Raw genomic sequence first — 15000 nt, 5'->3', positions numbered from 1 at the left:
GCCGCACATTTAGCCTCACTTTTAAACATTTAACTGAAGCCGTAAACGTACCTTCTTATCAAAATGGATATAATATCCAGACTACCCTGGGTATCTTTTTAAATTTGTGAGAACAAACAGAAGCTGACCATGTGTTTTGCGTCCTATAGTTTATAAAGAATATATTTTATGGGGAAGCATTATTAGAATACATTTTTGGAAATAAGGTGGTTTCACAGAGATAGAGACCAAAATTAAGGTAAGACTCTCTAAATTGTCCTTAATGCCAAGTTAATCACATATGAAGAAAACTAAAAGAGCAATTTGACAGCAATTTATACCAATGACCTTTAACCAAATGAGAGCACATCACCTTCCTTACCGATTTCCTCCGACTCTGCAACATGACGGCATGGGGCCGACTCGAGACCAACGAATAACACACAACACAAATGCCTGGCAAACATAAATGGGCTTAAGAAAAAAGAGCTTGGTGCAATTTGAGTCCAGATTTCGCCCCCAGGTCCGTGACTCAGCACTCCCTGTTCCACTCTGTTTTTCCACACTTGGCAAGGCCAAAGCACTCGATGCAAGATGCTGCTCTTATCATTGCTGCCTGCTTATTTCTATTCATTCTTCCCCCTTTGCGATCGCCCAGGGCAACAGACAAAACTACAAGTTTCTCCCGCTTAACCGCCTGGGCTATAAAAGCCGGGTGCGCCTAACTGTATTTTAAGCCTCTTTGGCTTAACTTTGCCACGACGATGTCGGTTCCGCACGGACGACATCATTTCAGCACTGATGACGCCATTCTCGGATCCGATGACATCATTTTCAGCACAAATTCCGTCATTTCAGAGCCAATGACAACATTTCAGGACCAATGACGTAATTTTAACTCAAAGATTACATTTCAGCCAGAATGACGTAATTTCACCCAGAACGTCACATCATTGTCCCTGCACGAATGGTCTCTGTGGGGATCTGTGTGGACCTTTCTTTCTTCTTCTCGGTATCCTCAAAGCTCCTCCCCTCTCGTCAGTCCTGCCTTGACATTGAACGCACCTCTCTGGCCCGATCCCGTCTCAGTTGGGCTCCTCCGGAAGCATATGGCGCTACTTCAAACACTCTGCACTTTTTCCCCCCATCTAGTTCTTGACGGGCTGTGATCTGATTCGCCGCTTGGCCTCCCGCCCCCTCCCCTCTCCTCACCCCTCACCCTCCCCTCTCTCAATTAAACGCCTTATCACTCCCTGAGCCCCCCCCACCAACTGCTCGCCAATATCCTATACTTCCTGAAAGGTCTGTTCCCTCCCAGCGGCCCCTGGCAGGATGTCCCTCTGCTCTCTGAATCTGCTCCCCCTTTCAGCGACACCACATGCCAGAGTGGACCATGTCTGAGTGTGTGCCTGAGTGTGTGTCTCGGTGTGTCCCTGAGTGTGTGCGTCTAAGTTTGAACGTGTGGTGCACCTATGAGTGTCTGTCTTTGTAAGCACCGATGTCTGTCGGTGTGTGTGAGGATGCGTTGGGCTAAGGTGACTGTGTGTGTGTGTGTGTGTGTGTGTGAGGGAGTGCTTGCGTTTTAAGGTGTTTTTTGTGTCTGAGCGAGTGCTTGCTTTCGCATTTGTTTGTGTGTGTGTGTGCCAATATGTGTGTGTGTGTGTGTGTGTGTGTGTGAGAGAGAGTGCTTACGTGTGCTTGAGTGTGTGCGTGTGTGTGCGCGTGCGTGTGTGTGTGTGTGTGTGTGTGTGTGTGTGTGTGTGTGTGTGTGTGTGTGTGTGTGTGTGTGTGTGTGTGTGTGTGTGTGTGTGTGTGTGTTGTAAGAGAGAGAGAGAGAGAGAGAAGGAGAGAGAGAGTTGTGTGTGTGAGAGAGAGAGTGTGCTTTTTATTTGGGTGTGTGCCTGTGGGCTCGTGTGTGTGTATGTGTGCAAGTGCTTGCATATGTGTGTGTGTGTGTGTGTGTGTGTGTGTGTGTGTGTGTGTGTGTGTGTGTGTGTGTGTGTGTGTGTGTGTGTGTGTGTGTGTGTGTGTGTGTGCCTGCGTGTATATGTATGTGTGCGTGCGTGCGTGTGGTTGTGTGTGTGTGTGTGTGTGTGTGTGTGTGTGTGTGTGTGTGTGTGTGGGTGTGTGCACAGATGGGGTGCTGCTGTGCCCCAGCCAGATGCCAGTTGGCCGTGCTCCGTCTGAGTGTTTGCTCCGTGGCCAGTGGCCAGTGGCCAGTGGCCTCTGGGAGACGGCGAGCGCCCGGGAAGGGAGGACTCCGGGCCGGGCCTTCTGACCACATCAGGGCGAGGGCTGAGACACTGATGAAGCCCACATGCCAGGGCACCCAGAGGAACTCACACACAGCGGGTCCACAGACACACACGCAGGCCCGGGCCGGAAGGAACCTGACGGCTCACGCGAGGGAGGGTGATCATCACACCACAGTAACCTCGACTGGAGCCATTTGGGCCGGGCCAGAACAGTGGCGGTGGATGTTATCAGAGGATTTGGATGTTGAAAGCGGGGGGGGGGGGGGTAATCCCTGTAACCCGGCTGTAATCCGGGTAAGTTTTAGATGCCTCTGCATGCCAAGAGATCATAAAGACTCTAAACCCCTCTCTCCCGTCGCTCAGGACCCATGGAGGTCTGCTCGGGCCGGCTGGACGCTGACCTAATGAGATCAGATGGTGTTCACTCCAGAGTCCTCACTTTATGAGTCTTAGACAGGAAATGCATGTCTCACAGCATGAAGGTAGCGAAAGACGTCAACAACTTTTCTGTTTTATTTTTCAGCACACGCCTTTTGAAGTGGCGCTCTCTGATGTTAGAGAAGAGGCGCTGGTCTTTTCCCTCTCAACGCTGAGCGGTAAACAGGAGTGCCGGGCCGGTTAGGTCGTTTACAGTCTAATGCTCCTAATGAACCGTGTTTCATACTTCACACCCTGCCATCCCGCTGATAGAGTGGATTACAGCCGGCCCGGGGGGACCTTATATCCACTCATTAGCATGACAACTCCTCCGAGATGGCCGCTTACAACACCAACACACTCTGCCGGCCTTGTTCACCGAGCGGCCATCTTGGTCCCACTCTGGTTTTAAGCTCTGGCTTGGTGATGTACGGCTGAATGTGGGGTTCCACGTTCGGTTCTGTCCCCTTGCAAAATCCACAAAGGCCAGAAGGTTATTCAGTATCAAACACAAATCTGATTTATTCTATGTTGTACGCCCTTGCACGTAATGTACGCACTTATTGTATGTCGTACGTCCTGGCAGTAAAAAAAGAAATCAAACAAAGAATAAGTACATAGACGTCTGTCTGGGTTGGAGTCCCAGAATAAGGCCTTTGGTTCGTGGTTAGAGATACTAGAATCCGGGTTGGAGTCCCAGAGAAAGTACCAAGTTCCTTTAGGTCGGGTTGGAGTCCCAACATGGGTACCAGAGAGACTGTTGATCTGATCTTAAATACATTGCACTTTCTATTTTACTCATTTCTTTGCATATGTTTTCTTTTACTTATCTATTATTTTATTTTTTATTATGAATGAAAAGTGCTATATAAATAAAGTTGCCTTTCCTTGCCTTGCCTTAGTTGTGTAGCCTCTCATCCTAGCTATCTTCGTTGTATATGGGAATGGTTTAACCAAGCAATTGTTGGTGCTTGGCATTTGTTTCTATGAACATCATACTGTACCAACAGCGATATATTGTTTCTCCTTCTTCTGACAGATGTAGGCTACTTATTGTAAGTCGCTTTGGATAAAGCGTCTGATAAATGCCCGAAATGTTAATGTAAATGTAAATGATTGACAGGATGGTTCACAAGGCTATCTCCTTTCTGTTGTTTCACCCAAATTTCCCATCCGCAATTATTTTAGTACCATCTTTTCTTATCTAAGAGGCGCAAGGTTAAAACAAAATAAACACAAACCAAACTACACAGGCGTCAACAAAATATTTGGGTTTTGAATTGCAATGGATGAAATATCAGCGTATGTTTTTCACACGGTTAAAATAGGTAAGATTATAAATATCTTATTTTTAATCAGTTAATGCAAAGTTGTCCTCATACAAGTGATCCACAGGTCCTAGGTAGGGGGGGTAGGAACCGGCAACCTTTCTGTTGCTGGAAAAACTTAATGTGTAGTTGTCCACATTCACTCACCTGCACTCAAACACACACACACACACACACACACACACACACACACACACACACACACACACACACACACACACACACACACACACACACACACACACACACACACACACACACAAAAAAAGCACGGAGGCACTTAGGCTTAAAGGACAGCGGTGTCTGTCCACAGCGGCAGCAGGAAATGAACGGTAAGTCTATACGGAAGTGGCGACGAGAGAACCAGATGACAAGAGGTAGGAAACGTGGGGCCACCCAGGCACCCCCAGCCCTGGGACTCTTAAAGTGGTGTGGCGGCGGAGGACTAATACAGTCCTCTGCTCTGGAGGACCTGGGAGTTAAGACGGCTTCAAGAGGGGAACCAAAAACAATAGGTAAGAAACGGCACCGAAGAGCCCTTGACACAGAAATGACTGAGGGAGCACTGCACTTCTTTAGGAGGTGTAGAAAGGGCATTACTCTGAATGAGAGTGGAATACAGGGGAGCTGAAAGAATTACATCGAAACAAGCCTCGCTACACCCACAAATGTGTTCTTCTATCAGGTCTATACCCGTTTTGTTTTCCAAGGATTCCACAGTTCCACAATCAGATTTTCCAGATGAATGTCGGCACTGACTGTAAAAACGATTTCATGCCTGCCACCTTATTGGCATTCACTGATGGCAACCAGCACCAGCTGTACGATACAACACGGCCCGGTCTATTTGCTGGATCAACCATTGCCAGAATGGGGAATTAATGTCATTTAGGGGTTACATGTTAAAACTGAGGACAAACAGTGGATAATTCTGTCAGCGTTAAAACCGGTACACAATAAATAATATTGCTGACAGCTAAAATAAAATAAGCTGTGAAGTCCTCGTGGACTGATCAATCTCAACTGTGAACTCCCTTTGAGTGGTATGGCCAGGCCTAATCTGTAAATCTACCTTCATGGTGAACATTCAATGATTTGAGATACCCCAAAAACCCAAAACAATAAAAACAGTCGTGAGTCAGTCGTTGTCTGCAGTTGTCTCGTGAAATCAAGGTGGACCTCTGCGGCCATTAAATCTCTGCTTCGACGAAAGCTGCGACTTCACGATACAAGTGTGAAAAAAACTGAGGTTTTTCCACTTACCCGGTGACCATTCAAACCAAAAAAAATAAAAACATCTGCTCCGATATGATTGGTCACACATAAGAAAGCAACACATCCGTCCCCCCCTGTTGGACATAAAGTTAATCCCTTTGTGGAGGCGGCGAGCCGGAAAGAGCGGGAAAACATCCTTCATGGCTTGAGAGGAAGTGCCCAGAGACTCCATTAGCGCCGTCTCCGAGGAAACGGAGGCGTCTAATGGAAGGCACAGTCCCCTATCGGGTCCTCAGTACACAGGCGCCGAAGCACTTCGTGACCGCAAGACTCGGCATGCTCACTAAGGCCGCGCCATCGAGGGGAAGTCCGGCTGCCCATCAACGGTCACCACTTTGCTTTTAATTCCATCTTTGTTTTTCGGTTTCCTTTATTTATTCCTGTTCTCAAGGCAGCAAAAAGGACACACACTAGTAGAAATCTCCTGGGAGCTGTGGTGGTGGTGGGGTTGGTGAAGTGGGGGTTTAGTTTCTGATGAACCATGGGAGAAAAGGAACAGGTGGGATTTTGTGGCTTTTTCCAACGGTTGCTGCCCTACTATGTGAAATGGTCGTACATTCATCACCATGATGACGGGTTCTCAGAGTTCATGAGGAATGGCGTCACAAGCGGCAGGCTTGGTGTAATGGGGCTTTGGGCTCTAAACAGGGTTTTGTATTGTTGCTTATGTACCAATGATAATTGGTACACGCCATCTCGACACGTGCACTCACGAACAAGGCGTTGATCAGGCCACGTGTCCTGTACATGGCTGGAAACGTATTCCGTTTTGTGCTGATTTCGGTTCTCACACAAGGGATGGTATCTATATAAGGTACCAGGAGAGTATTCTAAGAATAGTTCTTAAAGTTGTATCTAGTGGACCAAAGAAGGGGGTTGGGAGCAGGGAGTTATACAACCCCCAGCGGGCTTGTATAACTCATATATAATAGGGAAGCGAATATTCAAGCATGGGTCTAAAGTTATTAATCAGACCTACATTGCCTTGACCGTTCCTTGAGATTGAGCAATAGTTTGGAACCATTTTATTCTCACCCACAAAGGAGATCTGGGGGGACCATTTTTCACACACGAACCAACCGACAAACCGGCAAAAGAGAAAAAAGGAAAAAAATTAAACATACTTGGATCCGACAAGATGGCGTCCGTCTTGGGCACAAACTGGTCACAGCGAAGTCCGTGGTAGCCCTCTTTACACCTGGAGGAAGAGAGAGAGAGAGAGAGAGAGAGAGAGAGAGAGAGAGAGAGAGAGAGAGAGAGAGAGAGAGAGAGAGAGAGAGAGAGAGGTGATTAGGTTTTCAACAGGGCCAGCAAACAGACTAATGACGAGGCTAACCACAAACTACGAGCTGCTGTGCTGACCTTTGGGTTAGCGGAGGGAGACATCCACACAACTCCAGAACCAGTATTAAAACAGACAAAGTGGCGCGAGAGAGGGAATGTCGGGGCGAGGAGGGGGGGTGGGAAGATGTTGAGCAAGACTGGAGAGAGAAAGAACGAGGAGAACAGACAGTTTGGGGTTGGATGGCGTCTGTGGTCCTGCTGATAGCAGCCTGAGTGAGTGAAAGCCAATGTCTGGCGCTGGAGAGAGTGGGGGGACGGAGGGTGAGGGTGATTAACACTTTCCTATTTTCTTGGGTTCAATTCTCCCCTCAGTGTGGTGTCACATCCCAGGGGCAACAGAGAGATGAAGAGCAAAACATATTTCACATGACAAAATACACACAACCCGTCTCCATTTGACATAGCAGGACAGTCTTGTGGCTAGGAGGGTGGTCAAATTCCATTGGCTCAGATGCCGGGTTAGATTCCCAGTGTCCACAGCCCATGTACTGCCTTGGCGTCCTTGAGCAATAACACTAACCCCTTATACCTGCTCCTTAATGACTACTATCACGGATCGCTTGGGATGAAATAGTTGCAGGTAATCGGAAGAAGAAATAGTAGAAAAGAGGAACGACGGTTTGAATTATTCATCAAAACACGACGTCAGAGAGGGATGTGCCACACATACACTCGCACAAATCTATGCTAGTTCACGACGGCTATTCAGTTCCAGATACACATTCAGGGATCAGATTGATGGCTTTGACAAGGCTGTAGAACTGTAAATTATATACATCAGGGCGTCTGCTTGTCAAGTCATTAGCATAAGTTCACGACACTCAAACCTGCAATCTGCTAGCGTTCGGCACCGGGTCAAACTAGGTGCTAGCCGGCTTTGGCGAGATAAGGGATCAACCTATATCCACTTTACCCACGATGTGTCCTCTGCAAGAGAAGGGTCATTGGGACGGGGGTGCATTGGCTGGTTGCTATGGCGATGCAGTGCTTTGAGATATCTAAGAGAGTTAAGTTTCCTGACAGAGGGCCAAGCATTAGCTTTCCACGAGTGTTGCTTTTTCTTCTCTGTCTCTCTGTCTCTCTGTCACTCTGTCTCTCTCTCTCAGTCTCTCTCTCTCAGTCTCTCTCTCAGTCTCTCTCTCTCTCTCTCTCTCTCTCTCTCTCTCTCTCTCTCTCTCTCTCTGTGTCTCTCTTCTCTGTCTCTCAAGTCTCTCCAGTGGCTGCCTTTGATTTTAGGTTAGAGGAATAAACAGATAAAGCTCAGTTTTTAACTCGCCCATGGGCAATGATTTTTTGGTAAGTTTTAGTACAATCCAAGTGAGTATTCAAAATGTCAGAATATGACTGATTAATATTAATATAAAACATATTTTTTAATATAAAATGGCTCCTGCTTGCTTTCTCATCCTAAAGTTATCCTGCGCTTGAATTTGACTGCTTCAGAAAGCTTTACAGCTCTTTCATTATTATGCGTGTTCAACATTTACCGAATGCGTCAGGGGGGTTTTCAACCTCACTTGTTATAAAATGGCTTTGCAGTAAACGTGTATGCTCAAGGAATACATGTCAACGCAATATTAATTGAAGCCATGTTAAGGTGTGGCGAGAATTAGTTGGGCCGGAAGGGATATCTCATAGGATTAGCAAACCTTTGTAAACCCTTTCCCCCTTGAGTCGACATCTTCTGGTCCAGGCTAGACTGCTAAACGCTGCAGCTTAAGCCTGTCTTGCGTCGGATGCATCATTCTTACGCCCAACGCTCGCCAAGTCTCAAGGAAAACTCGGTTGAGTGATTTCTGGTGCAGTCTGTCAAAGCATTCACAGTGACAATACAGGGATCTACTCTTATACCACTATTTGTACATTCCAGTCCAGACAGTCGAGCAGCATTTTCTGAATTGACAATATTCTCGGTTCTCGATGTGCAAACTGTCAGGTAAAGTCTTTTTCATTTTGGCAGTGTTTTATCAGAGTTGTCGTCTTGAAGGGCTCCATAATCCCAAGGGCTTCAGGATACAAATTATACTTTTTTCTGTTTTTCCCTTGACCCCCGAGTTGCTAAAAGTTAAGAAGAAAAACTCCCTCGAAAGCCAGTGGGAAAGGAGCTGACCTTGAAGGGACCACTCCTCCCCCATTGAGAGAAGGACATCAAAACACATCATCATATATGCAATAAAAAACATATGATATATTATATCGCTTAAGTGATAATTATGGGCTTTGAAACATTAGTACTTTACTTTAAAGTATAATAAGATTGTATTTAACTTACGGATCCATGTTTTTGATCCACTGTATGATTGCTCCACCAGTAATGTCTGCTTTGTTGAGCTCAAAGGTCGTGGCTTAGCTTGAAGGTCTTTTTTTTTTTGTGGCGTTTAATAGCTCCTAGTCTGAAGCAAACTTTTTGCTGGAGAGACAATAAATGATCAGGATATACGGACAAAGGAATAACATTCTCGAGTGTGGGTGTTTAATATGCGCTTCTGGCACTGAGAAATAACTCAAAGCGAATTTGTCGTGTGCTTGCCCTTTCAACATTCACGAAATACGTCAATTGATGCCCTTGATACAAAGCCTACGACTCATTGGCATAAAATCTCATTCTTATCTTATTTCTTATTCACAATAGCGTCTCCCCCGACTCTCAGAGTCTTAAGAGTGAGTGGCTCCTGCCGAAATAAAGACAGCTAGGTGAAAATAATCACATTATCTCCTTCTCGGGGAACCAGATCCTCTTTTAGTCATCTCATTTCCTTTCGGTTAAAATTGTCCCAACTTCCTCAAATGAACCCAAATTTGTCAAACAGTCCCTACATTGTCAAGCAATCACCTTTCTGACAGATAGTCCCCACTTTGTAAAACAGTTCTTATTGGTCAGATAGCTCCCACTTTGTCAAACAGTTCAGACTACGTCAAACAGTCCCCCCTATGTCAAACAACCCCCCTGCCAAACACTCCCCCTGTGTCTAACACTCCCCACTATGTCAAACAGTCCCCCCTATGTCAAACAGTCCCCGATTTGTCAGACACTCTCCCTATGTCAAACACTCCCCCCTCTGTCAAACAGTCCTCCCTATGTCAAACACTCCCCCCTATGTCAAACACTCCCCCCTCTGTCAAATAGTCCTCTCTATGTCAAACAGTCCTCCCTATGTCAAACAGTCCTCCCTATGTCAAACAGTCCTCCCTATGTCAAACAGTTCCTACTTTGTTTGAAAGTCCTTACTCTGTCAGATGGTGTACACACATCCCTTGAAACATCAGAACACAGACACGGCTCTGGCTGTCATGTCAGGAAGTATAAATTAAACACTGGATGGGTGATATATTTATATTTATGACGTTTTTATTATGCCATTTTGAATTGGAATCACTAATTTTGGATTTCTTTGTAACTGAATAAATGGGATCATTTGATACGATGATTGAAATCCTATACACAGCTTGACGTTTTCGTGACAAAAAAAAATCCTCTTCAAGATAATATTTTGGCCATAAGGCCGAGCCCTAGCCAGGGATAGAGAGAGCGACACGATGGCATGCGTAAGCAAATCGCGGCAGAGGTTCATGAGAAAAGCTAAGCGCTCGGCACAACGTTGATGACAGATTGTAGTGCCACCGATTATATATATTCACCAAAATGCTAGCCTCCGCAAGAAAGGCCAATGGAGAGGGTTTTGCACGGAATCAGCACATCCATCACTGCCCATCATGACTAAGGTGAAGATTCAGATCCTAAGGGGTCGGAACACACTTTATCAGAGATGTACATTTGACAAGAGAGAAGAAAAAAAGTTGTTGTTTTTTTACTTTGATTTTGCATTGTAGTTTGGTGAAAGTGGTGTTTCTGTCCAATATATTGTCGAACAAAGAATATTTAAAGATCCTTTATTGTGTGTATGATAATTGAAATAATGTACAAGTGTAAAGGTTCACAGAGTCGAACTTGCAAAGCATACACGCTGTGTCGACAAAGCTTACAGATAAATGGAGTTCAGAGTGCACACCACTTCGTATGTGGACGGGACGACAGAAGCCGCGAGGGCTGTACAAAAATCATTAATTCCAAGTCAAATGTCAGCTAGTAATTACCATATTTATATTCATAAACAATAAAAACTAAAAGAAGTAAAAATGAATTTAAGATTTAAGAAATGGTGACTTAGGTCATATGCATGTTTAAATACTGTAACGTTGTCACATATGATCTGAGGAGAACGTTGAATCCACGACACCACGGTTTATCTAATCACCAAACTGCAGACAGCCACAACTTCATTCAGCCACAGTGTACAATGGTAACTCAAAGTTAACTACCTGAAGGTTCACATTCAGAGAGAAAACAAGAAGAGCCAGGCCTAGGAAGCTCTTCAGCTGCCTCTGGTTGGTGTGGGCGGGCCGGTCAGTGACGGTCACCCCCCAACCCTGTGCCCAAAGAAGGATACTTCCCTCTGGGGTGCAGCTTCAGGCCTGCAGCTCTTAACCTCCTGCTCCAGGGAGCCCAGGGTAGCCTGGAAGGAGCTGCGATGCACCAGGATGTCATCTAGGTACACCAGGCACTGCTGACGGACTGCAGAGATCAAGGAGGACCAGGAGGACCCCGAGACCAAGTCCAGGGACTCGTCGATGCGTGGCAGGGGGTAGGAATCTTTCCTGGTGACCCCATTCACCCGCCTGTAGCCTGAGCAGATCAGTCACTGTTCTTTTTGGGGACCATGATGACTTCACAGGGGGAAGGCACTAGCAGGGGGGCGGTGGCTGAAGGCAGTCTCCGCTGTACTGCTAGTGTGATAAGTCAGACAGGAGTCACGGCAGGGGGGTCACTGGGGGGGCAAAGTGACAGCAGGCCCCCCCTGGAGGCTCACTGTGCCACTCTGCAGGTCCAGCTGACCGTAGCCCGTAGGATACTACAGGTCCTGTACAGCAGCTTTCTACACCGGACGACGCATAGACCTCTATTGACATGTTTTGTCATCGGCTCCTGGGGGAAGTGGAGCAAAGCCCCCTCCCTGCGGCCTCTGAGCCGTTTCCTTGAGCCCTGGGTGACTTGGGGCTGTCCATGATCAAATGCCCTGGCTGACCACACCCCCCAGCAGACCGTGGGCGCCGGGCGTGGGCTTGAGTGCTGTCTGCAGTGACACAGCCCTACGCAGTGCAGTCACTTCAGCCATCCATCAGACCCCGGGCAGACCCCAGCAGCCCCACCCCACACCATCTCCCTGAGTCTCTCCCTCTCCCCCTGAGTAGAAAGGGAGAGACTCATTAACGGGCAGACCCTGGGAACAGCTGGTACCACTACCACTGCAACACTTGACACGCACACTTTATTGCACCTTTTGGTTTCAGCTGTACTTTTCAAAAAGACTAAGTAGCGCTGCCTGTACTACCAACGACATTAAACTATCAATTTGCACCTCACAAGATGTGTGAAAGAAAATCCAATTAATTCAGGTTGAATACTAATACTACTTGAATAACTGAATGATTTCAACATGATTAATTATTCACAATGAAATCATGGATAATGGTAAAAATAAATAAATAATTGGCAGAAATTAACTGTTATGGAGCAAGCAACACAATTTTAATTTCTTTGCTGTTTTTTTAATCAGAGGGATGAATCTCATGAATAAATAGTCCAACAAAATGTAAGATTTAACTGAGATCCTAGATTGTATGATTGAGACGTATCAAGAAAGAATAATCACAGCAACTGGCTATTGACAATTAAACTATTTCCTTAAAACTATGTTGTAAAACCGAACTAATAGCACTCGGGGTCAGAATCACAGGAAATCAGATCAGCGATATATACGAAATGGTCAATAAAACATTGAGACTTTTACAACAAAACCAACCCCAATGAGAGTGAGATGCCCTCATCTCCAAACTGATCCTTGATGAATTGTGTTCTACCTGCTCGACACTGAACAGTCTTGTACGGGTCTTGTGTTCAAAAATGACATTTCTAAGGCTGAGATCAAAACAAAACATGCCATCAACATCCACCACCACCACAAAACGAAAGAAAACCACCACTAAGAAACTGGCCTCCAATCAACGTCAGCTCATCCCAATGTGAGACAAGTAGGCCGCGCCCTCGTCATCTCTCTGAGGTTATATTGTGTGTTTACAGAACAGAACGTGCCTCCGCCCGGGTCTCTTGTTTCAATGTCTGAGCCGTCGTCTCATTGTCCTGAGCCCACATCTCCTGCGGTGCTCTGAGACGAGACCAGAGATGAGACGCTAAACAATGGCTGTGTGCAAATGTGGAGACCGGGGGAACTCATGCATGAATATCTTATAAAACAATGCTGGTTAACATTGTCGTCTGCTGTTTGTTTCTTTGTGCTTCTACAATGGGAGGATTGTTTTGTGTGTGTGCGTGCACTGCATGAGTATGTTTTTTGTATGTTTGTGCAAAATATTTGAACAGAGAACTCTGTTTCAAAAGCTTTTTTTCACACAGATTTTGTGTGACTGTGTGTGTGTGTGTGTGTGTGTGTGTGTGTGCGTGTGTGTGTGTTTTTGTTAAAAAAATTATGGTTATGTGTGTGCATGAATTTGTGTTTGTCTGGGTACTCTTTCATGAAAGTGTTTGTGTGTGTGCATGTGAATACGTCTGTTTACATGTATGTGTTTAAACATTTATGTTTAAGTATGTGTTTGTGTGTGTGCTTGTTTTTTTTGTATGATTTTCCGCACTTGCATTGCAGCTGTGCATGGAACTACCCAGTCACCTTGCAAACAGAGAAAAAGGGAGAGAGGGAGGGAGGAAGGGAGGGAGGGAGGGAAGCACCAGAGGAAGAGGCTGTCCAAACACATTGTCCAGATATTTGGGAGACCACACCTCCTGGGCTTAACACCACAGACCTGCGGAACCAATTGGTACACAGAAGAAAAAATAATATAGCTTAATTAACAGCTGGCCGCTAATTGAGGCAAAGGAGTGCATTAAATGATGGCTGGAGCAAACTATTGCCAGGATGGAAAGAGAGAGGATATCAGAAGACGGAGGGGGCTGAAGACAAGGATGAGGAAGAGGAGCAAGAGAGAAAAGAGAAGAGAATACAAGTGAAAACAAGATGAGGGAAAACGAGAATAATGAAGAGTAGGACGAGGCGAATGTGGAGGAGAGAGCGAAAATAGAGAGGAGTAAATAAGTGAAATCAAGATGAAGCTAAATGAGAGGGACGAAGAGGAAGACGAGCAAAGGCGGGGGAGGAGAAGGAAGAGGAGGAGGATAATGTGAAAATAAGTGAAAACAAGAGGCGAGGAACAGGAGTGCATCAATAAAGCGAGTCCTCCTCCTGAACAGGGCAGCACTCTCCCTCCTCTGCGTTCGCTCGCTCGCTCGGCCTCCCCCCCCCCCCCCCCCCTCCTCCCCCGCGGCCCGATGCTCTGTCCTAACGATGTGCATCAGGAAGCGCTCTGCCCGAGGGCTCCTAGGCAGTGGGGGCTCCTCAGTGCAGTCACTCTGCTCTGGCTTTGCACGTCGCCACAACGGCCCCGCGACGGCTCTGAGTGCCCGTCGGAATAATAAGTGACCAGGTAGTCGCCTCTCTGCCCCGACGCGGTAATAAGATGGCTGTGCCCACGCAGAGAATTGTATATCTATATATCTGTATTTATATAGATGTATGTATTTATTTGGAGATATTTATTGCTATCTATAAAGATATATAGACATGAACACATGCCAGCAGGCACTGAAATAATCTCCATACCTTATTTTTTATACATGCCGTGCGACAGGTCAACAATGGTAAAACTGTCAACTGTTATTAGGATTGGATAAAGTAGCACACACATAGGCGCTTTCGATTTTTTACGATTGATCAATGTTTTTTTCTGGGTTTAATGTGTTTACATTCGCTTGATGTATTTTGTTTATTTGTGTACTGTGATGTATGATCATTATTAACAATACTATATAAACATTTGAATAGAGATGGGTACATTCACAGCCTGTTCGCTTGAATCATTGTTTATAAGTGTGCACTTCAGTGCTTCAACACAAGATGTTAGTGGATCGCATTAGAGCCTATCCTCAATATGCAAAAGTACAATCACATCATTTACACTCTGCTTCCATCCTTTAATCACATCGTAATTTTCCAGTCCAACCCCTTCCTTGGTCGAGAAACTACCTGGATAATACCTGCCCAGCTAATCTAGACACATGAAAGCTGATTGGCTCAGCACAGTAAGTAGATGGCATCTGATAATGATCTGTATTGTCTCACTTTGCGAATTAACAGTGAGCGTAAAAAGGATTCCTCCAGGAGGTTTTGTCCTTGAAGATTAAAACGAGGCTCTCCCTGCCTGTACAACAAAAATTAATTTGAGAACCAAATTCCTTAAAGAAACAACGACTACAAAGCCTGTTCCCTAAGGAA

The 15000-nt window shown here is 45.8% G+C and overlaps 1 protein-coding gene across 1 annotated transcript in view; it reads right to left on the bottom strand.

The window, feature by feature from the left end:
* The window catches only part of nrg3b (neuregulin 3b), a 203933-nt gene that overhangs the window by 19467 nt on the left and 169466 nt on the right, over positions 1–15000 (bottom strand). The window contains exon 4 of the mRNA XM_056577724.1: positions 6379–6452. Coding sequence (XP_056433699.1) covers positions 6379–6452 — 74 coding nt within the window. The remainder of the gene's footprint in view (positions 1–6378; positions 6453–15000) is intronic.

The sequence above is a fragment of the Gadus chalcogrammus genome, chromosome 18 (assembly GCF_026213295.1).
Source record: "Gadus chalcogrammus isolate NIFS_2021 chromosome 18, NIFS_Gcha_1.0, whole genome shotgun sequence".
NCBI lineage: Eukaryota > Metazoa > Chordata > Actinopteri > Gadiformes > Gadidae > Gadus > Gadus chalcogrammus.
This window is presented reverse-complemented; position numbering and strand designations above follow the sequence as displayed.